Source organism: Dermochelys coriacea, chromosome 1 (assembly GCF_009764565.3).
Source record: "Dermochelys coriacea isolate rDerCor1 chromosome 1, rDerCor1.pri.v4, whole genome shotgun sequence".
In the NCBI taxonomy this organism is placed as follows: Eukaryota; Metazoa; Chordata; order Testudines; family Dermochelyidae; genus Dermochelys; species Dermochelys coriacea.
In genome coordinates this window covers 143,196,561-143,221,355 of record NC_050068.2, presented here as the reverse complement: position 1 = coordinate 143,221,355, position 24,795 = coordinate 143,196,561, and the positions used below count along the sequence as shown (strand labels likewise).

The following is a 24,795-nucleotide window of genomic DNA, read 5'->3' as shown; positions in this document are numbered from 1 at the left end:
ATATCCAGTTTCCGTGATAGAAAAACTTCAATAAGTTTTAATATAGGAAAAAAGATTACTCTAGAAGAGAGACTAGGAGTGTAACTACACTCGCATTCTAAAAAAATATTTTTCCCTGACCCACAGATGCTTACCAAAGGTGCAGCTCTTGTTGGCTCCAAACTAGGCCTAGGTGCTGTTGAGTACATGTAGTTAAACAGTCGATCTATTTTTCTCAGAGGGACACCACCTCCTTGATCACTTATCTACAGAAAAAAGTCAAGGTTTTACTTGAACACTCAATATCTGCTCGGGAACAGAAAGTTCAAGCATCAAACACAGACAAAGCATTATTTGAATCACTTGTATAAACATTAATGCAAATGGAATGAGTGCCAGAACCTATACAGAGTACATAATTTAGTCCTTGTAAAATTAAAGATAAATTTATCAAAAACATTACTAATGTGAGCATTTCTTTGAAAGTCAGTTCAGCAGTTTAAAATTATTATTAGTTTACCTTTATGGATAGATCTTCTTTCCCCAAAGTGACTAATGTTTTAATTGATGGACAGCCTTCTTTCCTACCTTCATGTAATTCCACAGTAGCTCTCATTGAGTTCTAAAGTTAAAACCATATGTTTTAGATTCTGATATATTCTCCACCTCAACTTTATCATAAATACTTTTAGTAACAATGTACAAATCGAATACATTTTCACTGTGTTATTCTGAAAAACTTGTGAATAAAACTGCCCTAAATTTGCATACACGGATACAGAAGAGGATATGTCTGAGTGAACTCAAGATGTACTTGACAGCAGGTCAACTGTCAATGTATTACATTTTTATATTGTAATACTTTACTGTAAAAGTAATTTAGTATTTCTATTGGATTCCTCACCATAAAGCACAAAACAATACAGTAGAACCTCGGAGTTAGGAACACCAGAGTTACAAACTGACCAGTCAATCACAAACCTCATTTGTAACAGGAAGTACACATTCAGGCAGCAGCAGAGACAAAACAAAAACAAACAACAAAAAAAGAAGCAAATACAGTACAGTACTGTGTTAAATGTAAACTACTAAAAAGATAAAAGGAAAGCAACATTTTTTATGCATAGTAAAATTTCAAAGCTGTATTAACTCAATGTTCATTTGTAAACTTTTGAAAGAACAATCATAACGTTTTGTTCAGAGTTACCAACATTTCAGAGTTATAAACAACCTCCATTTCCAAGATGTTTTTAACTCTGAGGTTCTACCGTAATGTATTTCTACATTAAATTATTCATACATACCAAGGCTGCCCACTTCCACAGTTCAAAAATTTAACACTTGTATTAGTCATATAGATTAAATAAATCACTATACTTTGAAAATGACAAAGTACAATAGAAGTATAGTAAAGCCTTGATGTTCCTGACCCACATCAAAACTGTTAAGTTGCAGTCATTTAATCAATGCAGTTTGCACTCACAGTACATCACAAATTGAACACCATTTACAGCTACTACTGTGTGTTTGACTTTTATATTAGTGCACGAATGATATCATTTTAGAGTTTTATAAACACATCTACAGCATCACTCCACAAATTCGCACCAACTCTGTCCTAGAGTAAGTCACATATCATATAGCTCATGACAGGACAGGGGAAAGATAGCAGTCGAGTACATGCACATTAATGGAGAACACACAAAGAAAAACATATTCTTTGGAAAAACTCCACATTGCTTTCTACTGAATGTATTTGTTTTCTTTAATTTCTAAAATGTGCCCAATTATGCCTTTCTGGGAACTTGCACATTATTTCACAAAACATACAATTTTTGCACTTTAATTTCTCTCCTATTCTCTCTGCTTTACAGTTTAACTTGTCAGTTATTCTGAACATTAATAAACAATTTTTTTAAAAGTTACACCATTCAAAAATAAAACCGACATCCCTCAAGAGGAACACTAGCATCCACCCAAATATCCCAGCCTTTAAACCATCCAATAAGGCAAAAATCCTGAGCAAAATAATAATGTCTTGTACTGTACCATTAAGGGTAGTGTTCTAAATTTTACCACAAGCTGTTTTGAGTCAACCAAATGCAGAAAGGGGTACAATCATCACTGGAGTGTAAATGAGTGTTTGAAGTATGTGCGCTAGGGAAGGGCACAAGGGCAACTTTCATCACATCACTCCAAACTTTCAAAAACTAAGTATGAGAACATGAGGAAGAATTATTTTTGCAAACATTATGACTGAGAAGAATCTTAACTACAACATACAATTACAATCAGAGCATTAATAAATCTTACCTACCTTGAACAACTCAAATAGCATATGAAACAGGTGTGAGGGTACATAGACTACTTGAATAGGCTTGCTTGGAGCTTTAGCTAGAAATAAATAAAACTTCAGTTAGCTTAAAAAAAAATTTCAACATATTCCCCTTGTGGTATCACAGTTCACTCCATCTACTGTAGTGAGCTGAATTTGTAACAAATAAAGACAACTGTATAATTATGTTCTCTCTCACTTTCCAAACATGTAATAGTGGAACTTGAAAACATACTTTACAATTAAACACAGAATGCTGTCATATCAGAAGATTAGTAGAATCAGGCCTGGTAATTACCTACACAATATAACTCGAAGGAAAGCAAAGGCAGCTGCTGGAAGTGATATTTGATTCATCATGCAGCACTTTCCCCTCAGCATCAAGTATTAAACAAATGCTCCTTTATGTTAGGGTGCTCCTCCCATTGGAATCACTTTATTTAACTAATCAACTTCTTTGCTGCCCTAGAAGGGAGAGTAATTAGGAGGGCAATGAAAGAGACCTCTTTGTATTATGATCTTTGAATCCTGCAGTAATTGAAATTTAAAATCTTATCTATTGACTAAACAACTAGCAAGTATACTTGTTTTTATTAAACTTCTATACCCCCTCTCCTGTATTTCCTAGAGCACTTAAAATAAAATGAACTTCCTATTACCATTGAATTCTTCAACTTCCAACTCTGGTGCAACCAGATAATACTGCTCACACAACATCTTAGCTGTTTCATAAGCATCTGTGAAAGAATAAAACAGCACACTTTAGCCTGAATTCTCCATTTATGCAAAAAGGCTAGCAATGTTCATTCAACATCTAAAAATAACAAGGCTGCAAGCAGATATCTGACTTTTTAGGCACTGGCTTACAAGTCTGAAATCAGTGTGCATTTTCACTGTGATGTGTACTGTGTATCTATGTTCCCATCCCTCAAGAAAGGGCACATTATCTTAAAAAAGGATTTACTATCGGAAGTACTGAGTTATAAGGGTTGTGCAAGTAGAGGCACACAACAGTCATCTTGCCTTGGAAATTTATAGTAGAATGAGAGCATACTTAACAGCACACAGCAGGGAAAAAGGCATCCTTAGGACAAGGACCATGGGGTGGGTTACAAGATCTGGCAACTCTGGAATGGTTTAAAACAGAGTAGGTAAAAGTAGTTGAGTATAGGCCAGCTGTCATTCACTAAACCTGTCTTCAATTGCTTTTTATTTAAAAAAGATACAGTCTGACAGTTTCTCCTACTGTATTCATGTGCTGTGTTGCCAGAATGCTTCAAATCCTCTGGAAGGATAGAATGTTATAACATACGTTTGGGGACATTGGAGCCCAAAGAGGGCACAATCAAAATTGCAAGGTGGGATTGGTGAGTACCATAACCTTGTATTTAAGAGATTTAAGCACAGGTGCACGTTGACATTCTGCAAGGGTACAAGGCACTATAGGCCAACCTTAAATCTGAATTTACGAAGTTTTTAGCCCGTGAACTTCCCTGGTTTTTTGAGTAAGTGGTGGTAGTGCAGGGGTCATGGTTGCAGGACACCTGTGGTGGGGGAGTACAAAGCCTCACTGCTACTCAACTACCAGTTCTGTTCTCCTCCTGGCCCCTTCATGCCCCCAGTAGGACTGGAAGGACTTGGAAAAAGTAAGAGGGGGGCAGTGAGGAGCCTACATATCACCTGCAGTCAGCAAAACTGAGTGGAACAAAGCCCCAAATTTTGTACTCCGATTTGGGGTGCTAGTTTAGAGTGAGGAGGTCTATGCACAAAACAGGAGGATTGCAAATGTGTGAAGATGTTCATTCATCTCAATGGGACGTTCTCAGATGAAGGAGAACACCCATGAAGATGAATACAATACAGTCTGACACAGTAAGTCAGAGGGGGTAACTTATGATTTCATCTCAATGGAGTGTTCTCCTCCCCAAAATCTACCCCAGCTTCTGTTATGGAATACCAATTTTCAAGGCAATATAACTATGCAAGTGGGTTTTAGAGCAGTTTGAATAATAAAGTGAACTCCTTATTGGGGGAGTTGAGGCAGGGCTTATCCAAGGAACCCTTTCCCCAAATGACTCCAAATTCACAACCAGTAGTATATACATCTTTGGCTTTAATATGGCACAGCAATATTATGATAGTCCAGTACCACCACCATAGGTAGGGCTGCACCAAGATTTCCTTTTTAACAGGGGTAAAAAAAATAATCTTACAAAAATTATCTTTTGCATTAGAATATCATTTTAAAATATTTATTGTAGTTTGTACATTGCTTGATATTTCTATAGTAGTTTATATCATTTGAGGTTTCTTCTGACTATTTTAAGAAGGGCCAAGCAACCGAATTTTTTTTAATGGCTTAAATTTTCTTCAAATCCCTTTGTCATAGGGGAAAAAATGGTTATTTACCTTACTTACAGTAACTGTGGTTCTTTGAGATGTGGTGTCCATATGCAGTCCTCTCAGTGTACACGGGAATCTTTTGGCCAGCAGCCTGCATTGGCCCATGCCTACACCCTGTGTGTCCTTGCCCCCGCTCCCAAGGGCATAAAAGAACAGAGCAGGGCCAACTGCCTCTCACTTTCTTTGCCAAAACACAATCCGGGTGTTAAAGGACTCTGTACCAGAAGGGAAGGAGGGCAGGTCACAGAATACATATGGACAACACAACTGAAAAAGAACCACGGTCATGTAAGACATCTTTTTTCTTCTTCGAGTGCTTGTCTACACACACACACACACACACACACACACACACACACACACACACACACACACACACACACACACACAAACTTTCCATTCTTCGTGACTTTCGAGAAGTAACCTGATGCTAAGAAGTGAATGCTCAGAGTCTATTTAAATAGAGATTGTAATACAGCTCTGCCAAAATGGACAGCTGCTCTATGTCTTTACAGGGGAATAGTGTTTATGGAATGCATGCACAGAACTCCAGGTGGCTTCTCCATGAATTTCAGAAATCAGGACACTTCTGAAAGAAGCGGCATGAGTCCTTGTGGAGTGAGCTTTAACCTGACTAGTAGATTTTAATCTAGCTAACTGGTAACATTTTAATAAACTCCGATATCCACTTAGATATTTTTTGGATGATACAGCCTGTCCTGTAATCTTCTGCAAAGGCAATAAACAATCTAGAAAGAGTGCTCTTAACACGTTCAGAGAGTGGAGCTTCACTTTACTGTCACTAGAGTGAAAGAAAAACATGTAAGCAAACAGTTCTGGAGGTCTAAGAGAAACTTTGTCCCTTGTGAAAAACAGTTTACAATAGGCCTGCCATGAATGCTTATAATTCACCTGTGAGCTGATGTAATCACTACTAAGAATTCAAAAGCCAACCCCTCTCTCCCCAGTCTCTCCCCCAAAATCAACCCAGCTAAAACCACATTAAGGTCCCAGGAGGAAGGAGATTCACCTATATTGGAGGGAACACATACATTAAGCCCTTGAAGACCCTAGTCACTTTAAGGTGTGATGATCTAGTGTGATCCTGTATTGGCGGATGGTGAGTTTTCATATTTGCTAGGTGAACTCCTACAGAGCTAACAGAGTCCTAATCTCTTTAATGAGAAGAGATAATCCAAAATTGTAGGAACATCAGACTCTGTGAGGGAGAGGTGATGCTGCTCTGTTCAAATAATGATTTTTCTTCCCACCTGACCACAAACAAATCTTGTGGACACTTGTCTATTGTAAATCAAAATGGATCAAGATTTCTCCATGTCGGCTAACCAGCCAGTATCCAGGCTGAGAGGTGCAGTGAAGCTGGGTGTGGATGAAGGATGAAGAAGTTACTCACCTTGTGCACTAACAATGGTTCTTTGAGATGTGTCCCCCTAAGTGTGCTCCACTGTAGCTGTGCTTGCATGCTTGCGTGGCTGATTGGAGAACTTTGGTAGCAGCGTCCATTAGGCCCACACGCGCTGTCTCCCCTCATGACCTACCACAAGGCTAGTCAGCACACATAGGCTAACCCCTCTCAGTTCCTTCTCAACTGCCCCGGCTAGAAACAGAGGTATTCACAGTCCGTGAGGACCATTGCTTTCAATTTGCATCTCTATAGTTAGTCTCCTGGTTCTTAGTTGTAGTTCTAGTTTTTCCCTTTTTCTTGTCTTTTCTCCCTAAAAATAAAAAATAAAACACGTTTTCCCCCTGCTCCTTTTTCCTTGTAGGGAACACTTCCCCTAATGGGATGTGCCCAGGTCACTAGGCTTCAAGAAGTGCCTCTCTCTTGCAAAGAAGAGATCCCTGTCACAGACAAGCACTCCCAGTGCATTCACTGCTTTGGAAAAGGCCACATTCAACAAAAGTGTGGTCTCTGCCAGCAACTCAGGCCCTGGTCTCATAAGGACAGATTGCTCAGACAGAAGATTATCTTCATGGAGCCAGCTCTCCGGACCTGCGCCATGAGTTACCTGGCAGATGTGAGTCTTCAACCCAGAGCCTTTAGATGTTGAGGCCTAGGGGAAGAAACAAGCCACTGACTCCTCTCACAAATAATTGAAAAAGAGAGAGTGGGAAGTCCCTACAAGGAACCCTAAGATAGCCGCAAATGCTCTCTAGCACACTCAGTGCAGACGGTACCAAGACCTTCTCAGACCAGTACCCGTGGCTCATGGAAGTCCTCAGTGGCAGGCACCATTGACAAACCCATAGTCCCGATGGGTACAGGCACTGAGTCAATGGCACCAAAGGACACGAGTCAGCACTCCTCTAAAAAGACGCTGCTGGTACATGATCCTACATTGATACTGTCAACACCACCTCATTAGGCACCAGAGCAACCAGTATGGACAAGATCTCCATCCATCCTGGTACCGCCAATGGCATCAAGTTGGTCAGTATCGCTGGAATTCTAACACTCTAGGGACCTCCGTGTATCAGATGTTCTGCAGTCTCCTTGGTGCCAAGACCTTCACACAGTCTTCGCCTGGCACGGGAAACTTCCTGACTGCCCCCTCATGTTCCTCCGCTCTCTAGTGAGGGCTCAGATTGCAAACCTGAGGAGGTGGCATCACAGTACTCATCCCAGGCTCTTTAGAGTGCCCAATATCAAGAGTAGTAATACTGACAATCTTGGGCTATATAGTGCCACCGTGCCTCTTGAGCTTCCAGTCCAACCCTCAAGGCACACCTCTTCAGCTGTGGCTTCCAGAGCTTCAGAACCTCTGGAAGAAATAATGGAAGATCACGAGAGCACTGTAGAGGAAGAAGTGACCCCAAAGACCATATCCTCCTACTCTCTGGATAAGGCTGCCTGCCTCTCCTGCCATCTCTGGCAGATGACTTTTGCCTCTTCCAGGACATGGCAAAGAGTGTGATGGACACTCTCCAAATATCACTAGAGGAAGTCAAGGACACCCACCATCACCGCCTTGACATACTCCACTCATCTTCTTCCTCAAAGATTGCCCTACTATTAATAAGGCCATTCTAGACCTGGCAAGAATCATTTGGCAGACCTCAGCGTTATTGGCACCTACTTGCAAGTGGGCAGACAAATATTATGGCCCAGCGTGGGAGACTTCTTCCACCCTCCACACAATTCCATCATGGTGGACATGGTTAATTCCCACAGCCATCAACACCAGATGAGGTCCACTGTCTATGATAGGGACTGGAAGCATTTGGAAGCACACTCCTCGTTTGTTTGTTTTTTCTTTTGGCATGAACTTGAAGCTTTGCTGGTTCATACGCTCCTGGGCAGCAGTGACCACAAGTGATCCAGGTGTTGGGTGAGTATAAAAATATTCAGATATCGAAGAGGGAACTTATTACTACTTATCAGCTTTCTTAGACATTGGCGGTATGGTGGGTGATGTATGTCACAAAATGTGTGCATGTTCTAACAGACCATCATTAACTGGCATTGCCAGTCTTTCCAATAATTAAGTATGCAGGATGTCTAGACGTTCGATTTTTCGTGTACAATCTGTACCCGCATCTCTAATGTTTCAGCCATTCTTCTGAGGAGATCCTGAAAAGTTTTGTAGTTATCGGGATGTGATGATGTCGATGACTGTAGACTCTATATGGGAGGGCAATTTGTCTCTGGAGTGGATAGAGGAAGGCTTTCTAACATCTGGAGAGACCCCAGGAGCCCAGTAAGAGCAGGGGTGCGGTCCATAGGCGAACTGTGTATGGAGCCAAAAAGGGGTTTGGAGAGTACCAGATAAAACATCTCTACCTATAATCCCTGTGGTTATGTTAATACACATGTACCCTAAGTTCTCTGACAGAAGTATAGTAGACTCAGGAGTCATTAGGAGAAGCCTCCATACTCTGGTCTGAGGCTGATAAGGAAAAGAAATACTCCTCTAATGGTGGAGCAGGAATCCCTGTAATTTCTTTGGGGACATCCCTTATAGACACCATATGTGCACTCCGTGCCAAGCTTCTAGTGCAACTTGGTACTGATGTGGGACAATGACTTGGGAAGCAGAAATTGCTGCAGCATGTCTCAAAGATGCAAGAACTGGTAACAGAGCCAGTGCTTACCAAGGAACTCTTGGAAGAAGACTGCTCAGATTTGGATGGATCTTGTTTACCCAGATCAGAGGCTGGTCTCAGATTTATCCAAGAGAAAAAAAAAAGTTTCAGTGAGCTTCTCTTGTTTTCTGAATTTATTATGAAAATGAACAATCAACAGAACATTGAATATAAAAATAAACATGTTAAATGGCCACAATTAAGTGGTATAGCTGTCTTGTCTTGCTTACAATACTTAGCAATACTTAAAACTGATTGGAGATTTTTGTTCAGCCACGAAGATTGAAGACCCAGTCCCATATAACAGAAAAAAGTGTTTCAAAGCATTACCTGAAAAGAAACCTAACAACACACACTTAAACAAAACTATACTATGACTATTCTAAAAGTGATCTATACAATCTTAAAAATTAACTATGCAAGTATGCAAAAATAAAACATAATACTTGCAAGACTGTGTCTCACCCATGGGCAATAAGAAGGAACTCAAAGACAATTGGCCCCACTCTGCCACTTTATGCTCTCAAGAGGGAGGCTAGAGGGCATTTACGGTACAGGCCTGGGCCAATGGACACTGCAGGCCAAAAGATTCCAATCTCAAGAGCATGGGGAATGTGGGCACTAAGAGTGGAACACATACGAAAAAGCACTTGAACTCACTTAGGGGGGTGAAACTGATAGGTGTGGACCCTTGGTTTATGTAGCTTAAATAAATTATTTTAGAAACTTGAAATGTGTTTTCTGTGTTTATTTTTCATGATAAATATAAGTTACTATTTTGACTAATGGCAGCATCCTAGTACTGTGTTACAATGTCAACTTTGCACAGTCCTTAAAACAGGCTCTCTATCCTGGGTGCATAACTTGAGCCTCAGCAATCCCTTTGATCACACTGACACTGCTGAGAGTCACAGCTACTTGCCCCCCCACACTTTAAAACACAAACACACAGTCCCATTGGTCAGGAATGGGATGAGAAGCATGCATCATGATTACACTGACCGAATGCTACTGCTTATTAGAGTCTTTCATCTTCCCTCTATTTAATTAGGTAATTCAATTTTCCTTGGCAATACTTCTAACATAAATCTGATTAAGCATGTGGATTTCAGAACATAGCTCTTAAACCAGAAACTGTATCCTCAGGGCACAACTTCCAGAAGACGACCATGTGGAGTACAGACTGAAAGCAACTAATGATTAAACATCTAGAAAACATGACTTATGAGAGAAGATTGGAAAAAAAACTGGGTTTGTTTAGTCGGAGAAGAGAAGACTGTGGGGTGGAGTGGGGCAGGACGGGACACGATAACAGTTTTCAAGTGCATAAAAGGTTGTTACAAGAAGGAGGGAGAAAAAAATATTCTCATTAACCTCAGAGGATAGGAAAAGAAGCAATTAACTTAAACTGCAGCAAGGGAAGTTTAGGTTGGATATTAGGAAAAATTTCCTGTCAGGGCAGCTAAGCACTGGAACGAATTGCCTAGGGAGTTTGTGGAATCTCCATCATTGAAGGTTTTTAAGAACAAATTAGACAAACACCAGTCAGGAATGGTCTAGCTATTACTTAGTGCTGCCTTGGATGAAGGGGACTGGACTAGACGACCTCTTGAGGTCCCTTCCAGTCCTACACTCCTACGACTCTGCACAAAAATATACATTCTTTGAAATCTACTTAGGGCAGAACTCAAACTCACTGTACATGGGTACTTCTTAGGTTCACTTGCTACAGCATGTCACTTTTTTGGTTTGGTGGACTATTTGGGGTGTCCCTTGTTCAAATGACCTCAAGTTTTGACTACTAATCCTGCCCCCAGGCCTCCTCAAGACACAGCAACTTTCAGCAAATAAACATGTGGATTTTAGAACACTTAGAAAAGTCAGTAAGTTAGTCTCAACTAGAGGTGGGTGACTTTATTTGGCAAATAGTAAATTTCCCAAGAAAATGCATTTTGGGGGTTATTGAAACTGAGAATTTGGGTCAAATTCAGCAAATAGTTTTAGCTGGAAAAAAAACCCAAAATGAAAATTTCAAAAATGTCATTTCATATCAACATTTTGTTTCAAAATATCATTTCAAACTGACATTCAAAATAATATTTCATTTTACCTGAATAAAAAAATTCAGTTTTTTGTTTTATCAAGAAAAAACTAACAAATTCAAGTTTCAGTTTGAAATTGTTTTTTTTCCCCCTTCTGATTTTTCAGTTCAGCCACTAAATAAAAAAAAAAAATTATTCATCAACTCTAGTCTCATCTTTAACTCGTGGTGCTACTGTCTCACTATAACAAAACTATTCAAGTGACTAAGGATTATATAGCCAGGCCCAAGTGATCAATACTTGTTAGATTTAAATGTTGTAATACAGTAGCTTAAATTTCAAGACTCATCTCAATATGACATCAATAATTACTATGGATTAGAACAGAAAGATAAAATCAAAGGAACATCAAGAATCCATTTTGGTTATATTTCCTGCTTTGGCAATCTATGCCATATCTCCACCTGCTGACAAAAAATTGCAACACAATGCAGACAACAGCTATCTTGAAAACACACCGGACAAAACAGCACTTCTTATAAGGCAGCCATTGTTAACCTATAAAAATAAACTGTTTCGCCAATTACTATGTAAACTGGAAAATATTAATTTATGAACAATTTCCAACTGCAATGACTTCATAAAAAAAGAAAAGCTGAATCTATGGGGTTAGAATTCTTTGATGATATCAAAATAACACAAACTCTTAATATTTATTCTCAAGCTCTGTAATTTATAGTTACTTATAATTCATACACTAAATTTCACATGGTTTCAACAAACATTCAAAAACTGCTTTTAAAAAAGCTCAGTAAAACATGAAGTCACTTTGGGATAGTCACTTACTCCAAAAGCAAAACTGGGATAAGGTTAATATTAATTTTCAAATGTTTATAAATCAGCAAGACTGTAGGTGAAACATTACAGACACATCAACTGATACACAAATGTATAACAAAGGGTGAAATAAAGTATCACGTTGCAAGTGGAACTGTATTCAAGCAATCAGTGCTATGCAATTAGTACATACATTGTGTATATATATATATATATACACACACACACACACACACACACACACACACACACACACACATACATATATACACATATACATACACAAACACACACTTATGCAGCTGCTACTTAAATATTAAAAAATGCTTTGTAATTTTGCTTTATTAGAGGCTTGAACAAACTTGTTCTGTAGGGTTTAGCACGTCCTTTTTCTTTCTTTTTAATATACCTGAACTTCTATACTATTGCTTACATAAATTATGTATTTTATAGCATATATCAAAATAACATTTTCAAGTATGAGCATGGATAGATTCCGTAGTTTTAAAAAGGTGCTTTGTGTTCCACTAGTTTCTCACGTGGTGTGTCTCCGTCCTTCATAAAGATCCGAATACCCTCTCCTAGCACTAAGGATTCCCTCCAACTATTTTCTTCATTTTTCTCCCCTCTTTTAAAGCATTGTGGGTCACACTCCCTTACAGGCAAATCAGTTTTGCTTCTTGAGTTAATATGGGTGAAATGAGTTCAACAGGAAGAGATACCTCCTCTCATGGGTGTAAAATAGTTTCTGCTTCCACTGTGTTCATAGCCCTTGTCAACCCAAGAACTAAAGACCAAGATTTGATGCCCAACACCAGTTCTCATATGGCATCCCAATATTCTTCCACTAGATTACCATCCTAGCATAGTTGGTCACTATGTCTTCACATGAGAATATATCAATTGAGAATTCAGATACACACATTCCATACACAGAATAGGTACCCAATGTTTGTATGTGCATATGCTCATATGTATGTGTATGAACATATATGTACGTGCATTTATTCATGTGCGTATAGAACGTGTGTGTGATGTGTACACACACACACACTCTCCCTCCATGGGAGCAACACTGTGTGACAAGGTGTACAGTTACATCAAAACTTCCCTATATGCTTGGTGCCCAAAGACAAAAGCCAAGAGTTTCTAAATATCTGAAGATTATTCCTATATTATATTATTCCTGGGGGAATTCTGCAACAAAAAATTAAAAATTATGCACACATTTTCAAATTCTGCAAAATTCTGAATATACCTCTATCCCGATATAACGCTGTACTCGTGAGACAAAAAAAAAAAAAATCTTACCCGCGTTATAGGTGAAACCGTGTTATATCGAACTTGCTTTGATCCACCTGAGCGCGCAGCCCCGCCCCCCCGGAGCACTGCTTTACCTCGTTATATCCGAATTCGTGTTATATCAGGTAGCGATATATCGGGCTAGAGGTTTATTTTATTTTTCAAAACACCACAATACAATCACACCAGTTTCAATTATTTATCATCATTTATTTCATAGAATCATAGAATCATAGAATATCAGGGTTGGAAGGGACCCCAGAAGGTCATCTAGTCCAACCCCCTGCTCAAAGCAGGACCAAGTCCCAGTTAAATCATCCTAGCCAGGGCTTTGTCAAGCCTGACCTTAAAAACCTCTAAGGAAGGAGATTCTACCACCTCCCTAGGTAACGCATTCCAGTGTTTCACCACCCTCTTAGTGAAAAAGTTTTTCCTAATATCCAATCTAAACCTCCCCCATTGCAACTTGAGACCATTACTCCTCGTTCTGTCATCTGCTACCATTGAGAACAGTCTAGAGCCATCCTCTTTGAAACCCCCTTTCAGGTAGTTGAAAGCAGCTATCAAATCCCCCCTCATTCTTCTCTTCTGCAGACTAAACAATCCCAGCTCCCTCAGCCTCTCCTCATAAGTCATGTGCTCTAGACCCCTAATCATTTTTGTTGCCCTTCGCTGTACTCTTTCCAATTTATCCACATCCTTCTTGTAGTGTGGGGCCCAAAACTGGACACAGTACTCCAGATGAGGCCTCACCAGTGTCGAATAGAGGGGAACGATCACGTCCCTCGATCTGCTCGCTATGCCCCTACTTATACATCCCAAAATGCCATTGGCCTTCTTGGCAACAAGGGCACACTGCTGACTCATATCCAGCTTCTCGTCCACTGTCACCCCTAGGTCCTTTTCCGCAGAACTGCTGCCGAGCCATTCGGTCCCTAGTCTGTAGCGGTGCATTGGATTCTTCCATCCTAAGTGCAGGACCCTGCACTTATCCTTATTGAACCTCATTAGATTTCTTTTGGCCCAATCTTCCAATTTGTCTAGGTCCTTCTGTATCCTATCCCTCCCCTCCAGCGTATCTACCACTCCTCCCAGTTTAGTATCATCCGCAAATTTGCTGAGAGTGCAATCCACACCATCCTCCAGATCATTTATGAAGATATTGAACAAAACGGGCCCCAGGACCGACCCCTGGGGCACTCCACTTGACACCGGCTGCCAACTAGACATGGAGCCATTGATCACTACCCGTTGAGCCCGACAATCTAGCCAGCTTTCTACCCACCTTATAGTGCATTCATCCAGCCCATACTTCCTTAACTTGCTGACAAGAATGCTGTGGGAGACCGTGTCAAAAGCTTTGCTAAAGTCAAGAAACAATACATCCACTGCTTTCCCTTCATCCACAGAACCAGTAATCTCATCATAAAAGGCGATTAGATTAGTCAGGCATGACCTTCCCTTGGTGAATCCATGCTGACTGTTCCTGATCACTTTCCTCTCCTCTAAGTGCTTCAGGATTGATTCTTTGAGGACCTGCTCCATGATTTTTCCAGGGACTGAGGTGAGGCTGACCGGCCTGTAGTTCCCAGGATCCTCCTTCTTCCCTTTTTTAAAGATGGGCACTACATTAGCCTTTTTCCGGGACTTCCCCCGTTCGCCACGAGTTTTCAAAGATAATGGCCAAGGGCTCTGCAATCACAGCCGCCAATTCCCTCAGCACTCTCGGATGCAATTCGTCCGGCCCCATGGACTTGTGCACGTCCAGCTTTTCTAAATAGTCCCTAACCACCTCTATCTCTACAGAGGGCTGGCCATCTCTTCCCCATTTTGTGATGCCCAGCACAGCAGTCTGGGAGCTGACCTTGTTAGTGAAAACAGAGGCAAAAAAAGCATTGAGTACATTAGCTTTTTCCAAAAAAAAAAAAAAAAAATATTTCAAAATATCTGTCAGCAAGTATGTCTGTATTGTTACAGACAACAAAAAAGATTTAAGATTATTAATACAGAACTCCGAGTAATAATTCATTTAAAGTACAATACAGAAACATATTTCTCACACCCCTCAGAAGCAGTGCAAAGGCTTGTGGGGAGTCAGGGGTAACAGAGGGCTTGAGGGAGATGGAAGTAATTGCTGGGAAGGAGCCTGGGTGTGAACTTGGAGTGTTGTTGGGTATGGGTGGGAAAAGTATAGAACAGGTTTTTTGCGGGGAGAGATTGTTAAGGAGCTTCCCCGATGCAGACCCTGGCTGACCTCTAGCCTCTACCATTCAATCAGGCACATCTGCCCCTGTCCCATGTGCCCTTGAACTCCCTGTCCACGTGTCCCTCCACTCCCACTCAGACATCCATTCTCCCCATCCTGATGTGGCTCTACATCCCCTACCCTGTCCCCAGGTGGCCCTGTACCTCCTCCCTGTCTCCACATGTCTCTATGCCCCCACTCAGCCACCCCCTGTCCCTATGTGTTTCTGTGCCCGCACTCAGTCACCTCCCTCTCCATATCTGGCCCTGCACCTCACTCCACTCTGTGGCCCTACGCCTCCACTCCCATTCAGCCCCTGCCCCAGTCTGTTCTCCCACACTAGTCCTTATGAGCCCCTGTCTGACTCCCCAGCAGCCCCACACTGTCTGTTTCCCCATAGCCCCTGTCTCCTGACCTGGCCCAACAAGTGCTGTAAAGAAGGTAGGCTCTCTCTTCTCTAGCTGGCTGGGAGCTGCTGCTTTGTTTTATCACCACAGTGCCCTCTGGTGGACAAAAGGCAGAACCGCAGCAACTTTCCAAAGAAGTTATTTTCTGAAGGGGCTGGCAGGGGAGGCTGCTCTGTTCTAGTGCCATAGTGCCCTCCGGTGGGCAAAAGGTGCAAATGCAGCAACTTTCCAGCAGAAGCTTTTTTCTGCACAAAAAAATTAAAATTATGCATGGCTCATTAACTTTGCGCACATACACAGTGGCACAGAATTCCCCCAGGAGTAATTATAACTTCACTTTCTTACGGTGTTTGTTTCTTTATCGTAGAGCCTTACTTGAATAATCATACAAGAACAGATGACTATGTATATCCTTGATTTTCTTTAGAAAGGATGTCAAGTAGAATATGTATTCTTAAATACTTTTTGGAAAATAATTTAACCACCATATCAAACATAAGAAAAGGATAAAAGACTTTGATCTGTCCTTGTAGTAGAAGATAAAGTTATAATTCCATTTTTTGTAGCTCTATTAACATTCCACTAGTTTCAGATTTTTGGATTTTGAGGCCACTAGAAAGTGTGATCTAATAGATAAAGCAGCAGACTAAGACACAGACATGGGTTCTAGTTCCAGTTCTGCCCCTCGCTTGCTGGGTGTCCCTGGACAAGCCTTTACTTCACCTCTATCTCGGTTTCCTGATAGGTAAAAAGGAGATAACTGTACCCACCTTCCTTGTAAAGTACATAGAGATCTACAGATGAAAAGTACTGCAAGAGCTAGATATTGTTAATATTATTAAAAACTGATATTTTTATGGCCTTGCTATAAGCAATTAAATGTGTACCATTCCTTAGAGTTTTTTAAAATTTTAATTAAATGGAAATAAAACTTCTGCCTTGGACACCTTAACTGTATGTAGAACTGTAAATTGGGGTTTGAAACATAATACAAATATTAAATGTATCTCCTTACCTTTTACTACGTCAGCCACGTTACAGGTAGGATCAATACTTCCAATATGCTTGGGATGAGCAGGATTAGTGTCTCCACCAAAAAGAAGTGCTAAGAGGAAAAAAAGTTGACAGTTAAGTGAATGGCTATTACATTTAAACCAACATAGAAAAGTTAAATCAGACAGTATGTTGACAAGATTTGGTGTCACGCTGCAAAAAGATACTCCTCCATAACATTAGTCCCTGATCAAGACTATTGACCTCTCTGAAAAAACACTCTGTTTAGTAATTATTGCTTGCAATATCTGATATGATATGAGAAATAAATGCATTGGAGTCCATTTATGTCTATCCAGAAGAAAGAAAAAAGTCTCAGGATAGACTAAAGTCAGTACAGATACAACTGAATTATAAAATGTTCCATTCATATAATTATCTCAGTAGGTAGGAACTGCAAGTTCGATGAGGTATAAAAGGTTTCTAATACTTACCACCCATTCGTCAACAATAAATTAAACAGAACTCTGTAGGGGTCAAGGCCAAATTACATGAAGCCTGTTTTCAAAACTTGTCCTAGCCATCTCTCTTTCAACACTTAAGAGAACCATTTGCCCTAAACTAATCACTGATCACTAGAATTTGTCTACACAAATGACAGGTTTAAGAATAGCAGCCATGTTAGTCTGTATTCACAAAAAGAAAAGGAGTAATAGTGGCACCTTAGAAACTAACAAATTTATTTGAGCATAAGCTTTCATGAGATACAGCTCACTTCATCGGATGCATTTGGTGGAAGATACAGAAGGGAGAGTTATAAACACATACAGAGAACATGAAACAATGGGTTTTATCATACACACTGTAAGGAGAGTGATCACTTAAGATGAGCCATCACCAGCAGCGGGGGGGGGGGGAAGGAGGAAAACCTTTCATGGTGACAAGCAAGGTAGGCTATTTCCAGCAGTTAACAAGAACATCTGAGGCACCCTGACAGCAGGATTGTCTGGCTATGTAGACTCCCTCCTCAGGCCCTACGTTACCAGCACTCCCAGCTATCTTTGAGACACCACTGACATCCTGAGGAAACTACAATCCATTGGTGATCTTCCTAAAAACACCATCCTAGCCACTATGGATGTAGAAGCCCTCTATACCAACATTCCACACAAAGATGGACTACAAGCCGTCAGGAACAGTATCCCCGATAATGTCACGGCTAACCTGGTGGCTGAACTTTGTGACTTTGTCCTCACCCATAACTATTTCACATTTGGGGACAATGTATACCTTCAAATCAGCGGCACTGCCATGGGTACCCGCATGGCCCCACAGTATGCCAACATTTTTATGGCTGACTTAGAACAACGCTTCCTCAGCTCTCATCCCCTAATGCCCCTACTCTACTTGCGCTACATTGACGACATCTTCATCATCTGGACCCATGGAAAAGAAGCCCTTGAGGAATTCCACCAGGATTTCAACGATTTCCATCCCACCATCAACCTCAGCCTGGACCAGTCCACACAAGTGATCCACTTCCTGGACACTACAGTGCTAATAAGCGATGGTCACATAAACACCACCCTAAATCGGAAACCTACTGACCGCTATTCCTACCTACATGCTTCTAGCTTTCATCCAGATCATACTACACGATCCATTGTCTACAGCCAAGCTCTACGATATAACCGCATTTGCTCCAACCCCTCAGACAGAGACAAACACCTACAAGATCTCTATCATGCATTCCTACAACTACAATACCCACCTGCTGAAGTGAAGAAACAGACTGACAGAGCCAGAAGAGTACCCAGAAGTCACCTACTACAGGACAGGCCCAACAAAGAAAATAACCGAACGCCACTAGCCATCACCTTCAGCCCCCAACTAAAACCTCTCCAACACATCATCAAGGATCTACAACTATCCTGAAGGACAACCCATCACTCTCACAGATCTTGGGAGACAGGCCAGTCCTTGCTTACAGACAGCCCCCCAATCTGAAGCAAATACTCACCAGCAACCACACACCACACAACAGAACCACTAACCCAGGAACCTATCCTTGCAACAAAGCCCGTTGCCAACTCTGTCCACATATCTATTCAGGGGATACCATCATAGGGCCTAATCACATCAGCCACACTATCAGAAGCTCTTTCACCTGCGCATCTACCAATGTGATATATGCCATCATGTGCCAGCAATGCCCCTCTGCCATGTACATTGGTCAAACTGGACAGTCTCTACGTAAAAGAATGAATACAAATCAGACGTCAAGAATTATCAATTCAAAAACCAGTCAGAGAACACTTCAATCTCTCCGGTCACTCGATTACAGACCTGAGGGTGGCTATCCTTCAACAAAAAAGCTTCAAAAAACAGACTCCAACGAAAGACTGCTGAATTGGAATTAATTTGCAAACTGGATACAATTAACTTAGGCTTGAATAGAGACTGGGAATGGATGAGTCATTACACAAAGTAAAACTATTTCCCCATGTTATTTCTCCCCCCCACCCCATCCCCCACTGTTCCTCAGATGTTCTTGTTAACTGCTGGAAATAGTCTACCTTGCTTGTCACCATGAAAGGTTTTCCTCCTCTCCCCCTCCCCCCCCCCCCGGCTGCTGGTGATGGCTCATCTTAAGTGATCACTCTCCTTACAGTGTGTATGATAAAACCCATTGTTTCATGTTCTCTGTATGTGTATATTAATCTCCCTTCTGTATTTTCCACCAAACGCATCCGATGAAGTGAGCTGTAGCTCACGAAAGCTTTTGCTCAAATAAATTTATTAGTCTCTAAGGTGCCACAAGTACTCCTTTTCTTTTTGTCTAAACAAAGAAATTCCACCAGTTTAATTAAAAGTGCAATATTAAACTGGTTTAGTTAAACTGCTGCAACTTTATATAAACTAATGATATAAGCCAGGTTTAAACTGGTATGAGTGTCCAGATTCAATATTGCACCAGCTAACTAAACCGGTTAACATCGCAGTTAGTTAAACGGGTGCAACTGGTGTGTTTAGACTAGGCCTACAAACTCTGATAGGATGAAACCTTTATTTATTAACAACATTTATTTTCTAAGAAGGGCCTTTTTATTTATCTAGCTTTATTGTCGTTGTTTCTTTGTTTGGCCAGATTTATTGCTAAGTGGATATACTATTCTAATCTTTTTAGCCTTGTTATACTAGTGCATTTAACACCTTTCACTGATCATATTATAAATAAAAGTTACTGGATACACAAGTAATTGTTAGTAAAATACCCTGGATTTAACGTTTTTCCTACCATATGTAGTGTGATCATGTTTCTAAGATGTCACAAACAGCAAAATATTGTACAGGAAATGAAACCCTAGAGCCCATGACACAAATATACACTTCAAGAGATCACAAGATTGATCTTAACTTTGAAATGCAACAAATATTGATTACTGGGAGCTATGTAATTCCTTTCATACTACAAGATGAATACCAATGGATACTTAAACAGTACAAACCTGAGAATCTAATTTGAGGGAAGTGTGAAAATCAGAACTGCTGTGCTTATTAATAAAGGAAAGAATAAAAATTGAAATCCAAGTGAGAAATAGTTTCTTTAGAAAAGAAAAAAGAGGTTGGGGAATTAACAGGAGACAGCATAATTTGTTAGAAACTATTTAGCTTTTAAAATATGCACAGTGAACAAACAAACAAAACTGAAAAGGTGGAAGACTTTTTTTTCTGTCTGATGATTAAACATGTCAAATCTACAAGTGGACTGCTAGGCAGAGAAGATGTACTGTATATACTCGTTCGTTAGCCCGTTCGTTTATAAGCCAACCCCCTAGATGCATAGGTAAAAAGAGCAAAAACTGTATGACCCTTTCATAAGCCAACCCTATATTTCAGGGGTTGGCAAAGCTTTGGCTCCCAGCCCATCAAGGTAAGCTGCTGGCGGGTCGGGACGTTTTGTTTACCTGGAGCGTTCACAGGCACTGAGCCCCTCAGCTCCCAGTGGCCGCGGTTTGCCATTCCCAACCCATGGTGGCTTCCCGCAGCTCCCATTGGCTCGGAATGGCAAACCGCAGCCACTGGGAACTGAAGGGCTCTGTGCCTGCGGAAGCTCCAAGTAATCAAAACGTCCCAACCCACCAGCTTCTTACCCTGACGGGTTGGGAGCCAAAGTTTGCCAACCCGTGTTATATTTTAAAAGCTGGCATCAAAAGAAACACTCAAAAGTTTTGCTAGAATGATTTTAATGTAATCTAATGAACCTGTTGTTGTTATAATAACTGAACAAATATGTATTCACCTTAAAATTACAGTTAATATTTAAAATCAATAAATGGATATTTAAAACAAGTAACTTAGAACAATATGAGACTTTAAAAAGTCTTAAAATCCTTCAAAGCCTGAATCAGTCTCTGATTCACCAAACAGTTCATTCAACTTTGCTTTACTCACAGCTGCACCTGCATTGTCATCGTAGACGTCGGCAGTGTTGTCTGACCCATCGAATGCACTGCTGATATCTGATTTCCTAAATGATTTTTCTATAATTTCCGAGGGAATGGACACCCACAGGTCCTTCATCTACTGGGCGACTAGATTGATTTCGGGCTTCATAAGATTCCCGCCTTTTGCCAATTCGCCATGCCTGAGCACATCCATTCAGACCACATTTTGCGTAGCCTGTCTTTAAAGGGTTTGTTCAGGCAGACATCAAGAGGTTGTAGAACTGAAGTTAAGCCTCCAGGTATTACAGCCAAATTAGTTTTCATATTTTTGGCCACATTTTTCACCTCATCCATCTTGTGTGCCCTGAACATGTCCCAAACAAGCACAGCAGGTTTCTTGAAAAATAGTCCTGGTCTCTTATTCCACACTTTTTCCAGCCATTCAATAGTCCCACTTTCATCCATCCATCCCTTTTCGTGTGTACATATGACACCAGCAGGAAATTTCATGTTTTTAGGCAAGGTTTTTCTTTTAAAAACAACAACAGGAGGGAGCTTTGATCCATTTGCCAAACACGATAAAACCACCATAAAATGGATTTTTTCACGGTCAATGGTTTTACTTAAAACTATTTTTTCACCAACACCGGTTACCGTTCTGTTGCTCGGGAGATCGAATGTCATTGGTGTTTCGTCCATATTTGCTATTTGTGACAGTTCAAATGCATATTCCTTTCAATATTTTATAATAAGCCTTTGGAAAGATTCAATTTTTTCTTCCAGATCTCTTTGTTTGCTGACGAAGACAGAGACTATGACGGTTCATGAAGCGAGTACACCAACCGGCTGATGCGACAAATACTGATGGCTTTATTGACTTGTATTTGTCATCTTTCGACATTTGCAGAGCACGCAGACGAATTCCAGTTCTAACGACAATGTACCCATACTGTCAACATTCAACAATCCAATTATTGAGATCTCGCTCCAGCTCAGGAAATGACGCACACCTTGTTGGACATTTTTTCTTGTTTCTTGGCATGTCTTTTAGTGTTTTATTTTTTCGGCATTCTCTTACTTGCTTCACATTGATACAGAATTCACGAGCAGCGGCACAATTATTGTTTGCTTTTGCATATTCAACAACTTTAAGTTTGAACGCTGCGTGATAAGCAGACCTTTTTCTTTTGATTTCACCATTGTTCATTTTAAATACTAGTATGAAAATAGATTATTATTATTATTGAAGTTATAGATTCTGTAGGACTTTATATAGGAATGTCACCTGCTTTATTACTATCAAATTATTATTGTTCTTTGTTTATTTCAAAGCAGCCCTGTAGATTGGCATGTCTGTGGGGATAACAGGCTATTTCAATTTTATTAGAGATTCCATTGATTCTGCATCTTATATTTTCATATTGGCTCGAGACTTATGAGGTCCGTTGGTAGAAATGCATGAAGAAATCAAATTACACAGTAGCGGACTACTCAGTGCTATAGTACTATCATTCATTGTATTTTTCTGATTAGCTTGTAAGGCATAGCATTTTGTGAAATGCATGAGTCAAATGTCAAAGATCTGCAGCACTGCTCTTTTAGTATTCCTTTCAAGCCAATCTAGTCCATTAAACAAAGCCTTTGTAACTTTAAAAGGCTGCAGTATTGACATCAATAAATGGGGCGGCAAACTTTGGCTCCCGGCCTGTCAGGGTAAGCCACTGGCGGGTCGGGACGTTTTGTTTACTTGGAGCGTCTGCAGGTATGGAGCCCCTCAGTTCCCTGTGGTCACGGTTTGCCGTTCCCAGCCAATGGGAGCTGCGGGAACAGCGAACCGTAGTCACAGGGAGCTGAGGGGCTCTGTGCCTGCAGATGCTCCAGGTAAACAAAATGACAATGTATTAGATATTCAATTCAATTATTTCATAGAATTTAAAATCATCAAATTTTGGTGTAGACCCATTTATAAACCGACCCCCGCTCTTTGATGCATCACTTGTTTACCAAAAATATTTGGCTTATGAATGAGTATATACGGTAATTATTTTAGTACCTAAAATAACCTTATACATTTTTATACAAATTTTTTAGTACCTAAAAATACCTTATACATCACCTTGCACACTGTACCTGCTAACAGGGTGAAAAAAATTTTTACAGTCACGTTGAAAAAATAGAACAGTGGAGCTTCACTGCAAGCCTATCACTTTGGAATACTGGGCTGTTATTCTGCTTAGTGGTTCAGATTAATTTCTAGACACCTCAATAAAACTGCACTACTTAAATAACCAATTGTCACAATATATCATCTACCATCTTCACCTCAGAATATTAAAATTAGTCACTGGTGCGAGGAATGCCAAATCAATGTTGTCAATTTAGGTTTATAAGCAACAACCAATTATTCCTCCAAGTTGAAAAACAAAGCAATTACTTACTGTGCTGGTTAATAAGCATGCGGAAAGAGATGCGGTTGGTGTAGAACCTATCTAGAAAATACTGGATGTTACTGCTAACAAACGGATCAAAGCCATACTTTTCCTTGTACTCAATCACCCCTTGCGCCATGGTAGGAACCACATCATTGTGTCTGTTCCTTACTTTAATTAAAACTTCTAAAAAGCTGAAACACAAAATTAGAAACAGAATGTTAGAGTAACAGGAATCTCTGCATCTCACACTGTGGTTTTCAAATATTCATTTGCATATAAGAGTCTCATTGTTTATCCCCCAGAGTCTCCAAAAGTTTATCAGAGAAACAAACGTCCAACTACACTACTACCTACCACATGTCATGCAAAAGGGAAATATATTAGGGTGCAACTGTATGTTCAAACTAGTGTAAACATTCAAGGCTTCTTGATAACTAGAGTTATGTCCCATAAATATTTTATTTAAAATTGTGTTTTCTCCAGACCTTTCTTCTCTGTGAACAACATATGTCATTTATTCTGCTTGGTTTACAAATTCTGCAGGAGGCAGTGGATGGTGGGGAGCTGTCTCAGAAGAGACCGGTTGGCTGTTTATCAGAATTACCAGAAAGGTGTCCCTACAGTTTGTTTTTAGAGTAGGTACCAGATGAAAGGAATTTATGAGGATGGTTATGTTTAAGTAATGAGCTGTATCAGCATGTGCACAGACACAATTCTGTTCTGTTTCTTTTTATGCTTCTAGAGGGCAAAAAAACCACACAATGGCACTTTCTTCTTTTTCCTGTAGTATCTTCCCCTTTGAGATCAAGAAGTTTTAGGAGCTTACTTTCACTTATTTTTTAATAGTATTGATGCAAGAGAAGAGTAGGCAGATATTATAAAATAGATTGAAAATGTTACTTGTCAAAGCAAACCACAGCTTGTGATATTTAAAGAATTACCCTTTCCTTTTAAATACAATTCTTTTGAGGTACAAAATACTGAAAAGAACCATACACGTTTTAAAAAAGGATGACTTGAATATCTTATTAATCTCAAAACACGAAAAGTTAGCAACCTTCATCTCTGCCACTTTTCTCATTGACATTAATGACGATCATATACTACATTGACAATAATGCTTTATTCCTTCCTTCAGGATCAAATAGAAACAAATGCAATATACTTTTCAAAAGAAAGAAAAGATGGTGACACTTTTATTAAGTTGTAACTGTGTCTACAAAACTAAGGAGTCTTTTTATATGTTAACTCTGAAGCAAATTCTCAAT

At 40.1% G+C, this 24,795-nt stretch overlaps 1 protein-coding gene across 3 annotated transcripts in view; it reads right to left on the bottom strand.

Annotated features, from left to right (window-relative positions):
• PDK3 (pyruvate dehydrogenase kinase 3) overlaps positions 1-24,795 on the bottom strand; it is a 102,594-nt gene that overhangs the window by 22,681 nt on the left and 55,118 nt on the right. For all 3 annotated transcript variants that reach the window (XM_038392577.2, XM_043504970.1, XM_038392596.2), the window contains exons 4-9: positions 23,534-23,718; positions 16,670-16,759; positions 2,974-3,051; positions 2,297-2,373; positions 500-601; positions 135-245 (exon numbers count right to left, since the gene is read on the bottom strand). In XM_038392577.2, the coding sequence (XP_038248505.1) occupies positions 135-245; positions 500-601; positions 2,297-2,373; positions 2,974-3,051; positions 16,670-16,759; positions 23,534-23,718 (643 nt within the window). The remainder of the gene's footprint in view (positions 1-134; positions 246-499; positions 602-2,296; positions 2,374-2,973; positions 3,052-16,669; positions 16,760-23,533; positions 23,719-24,795) is intronic.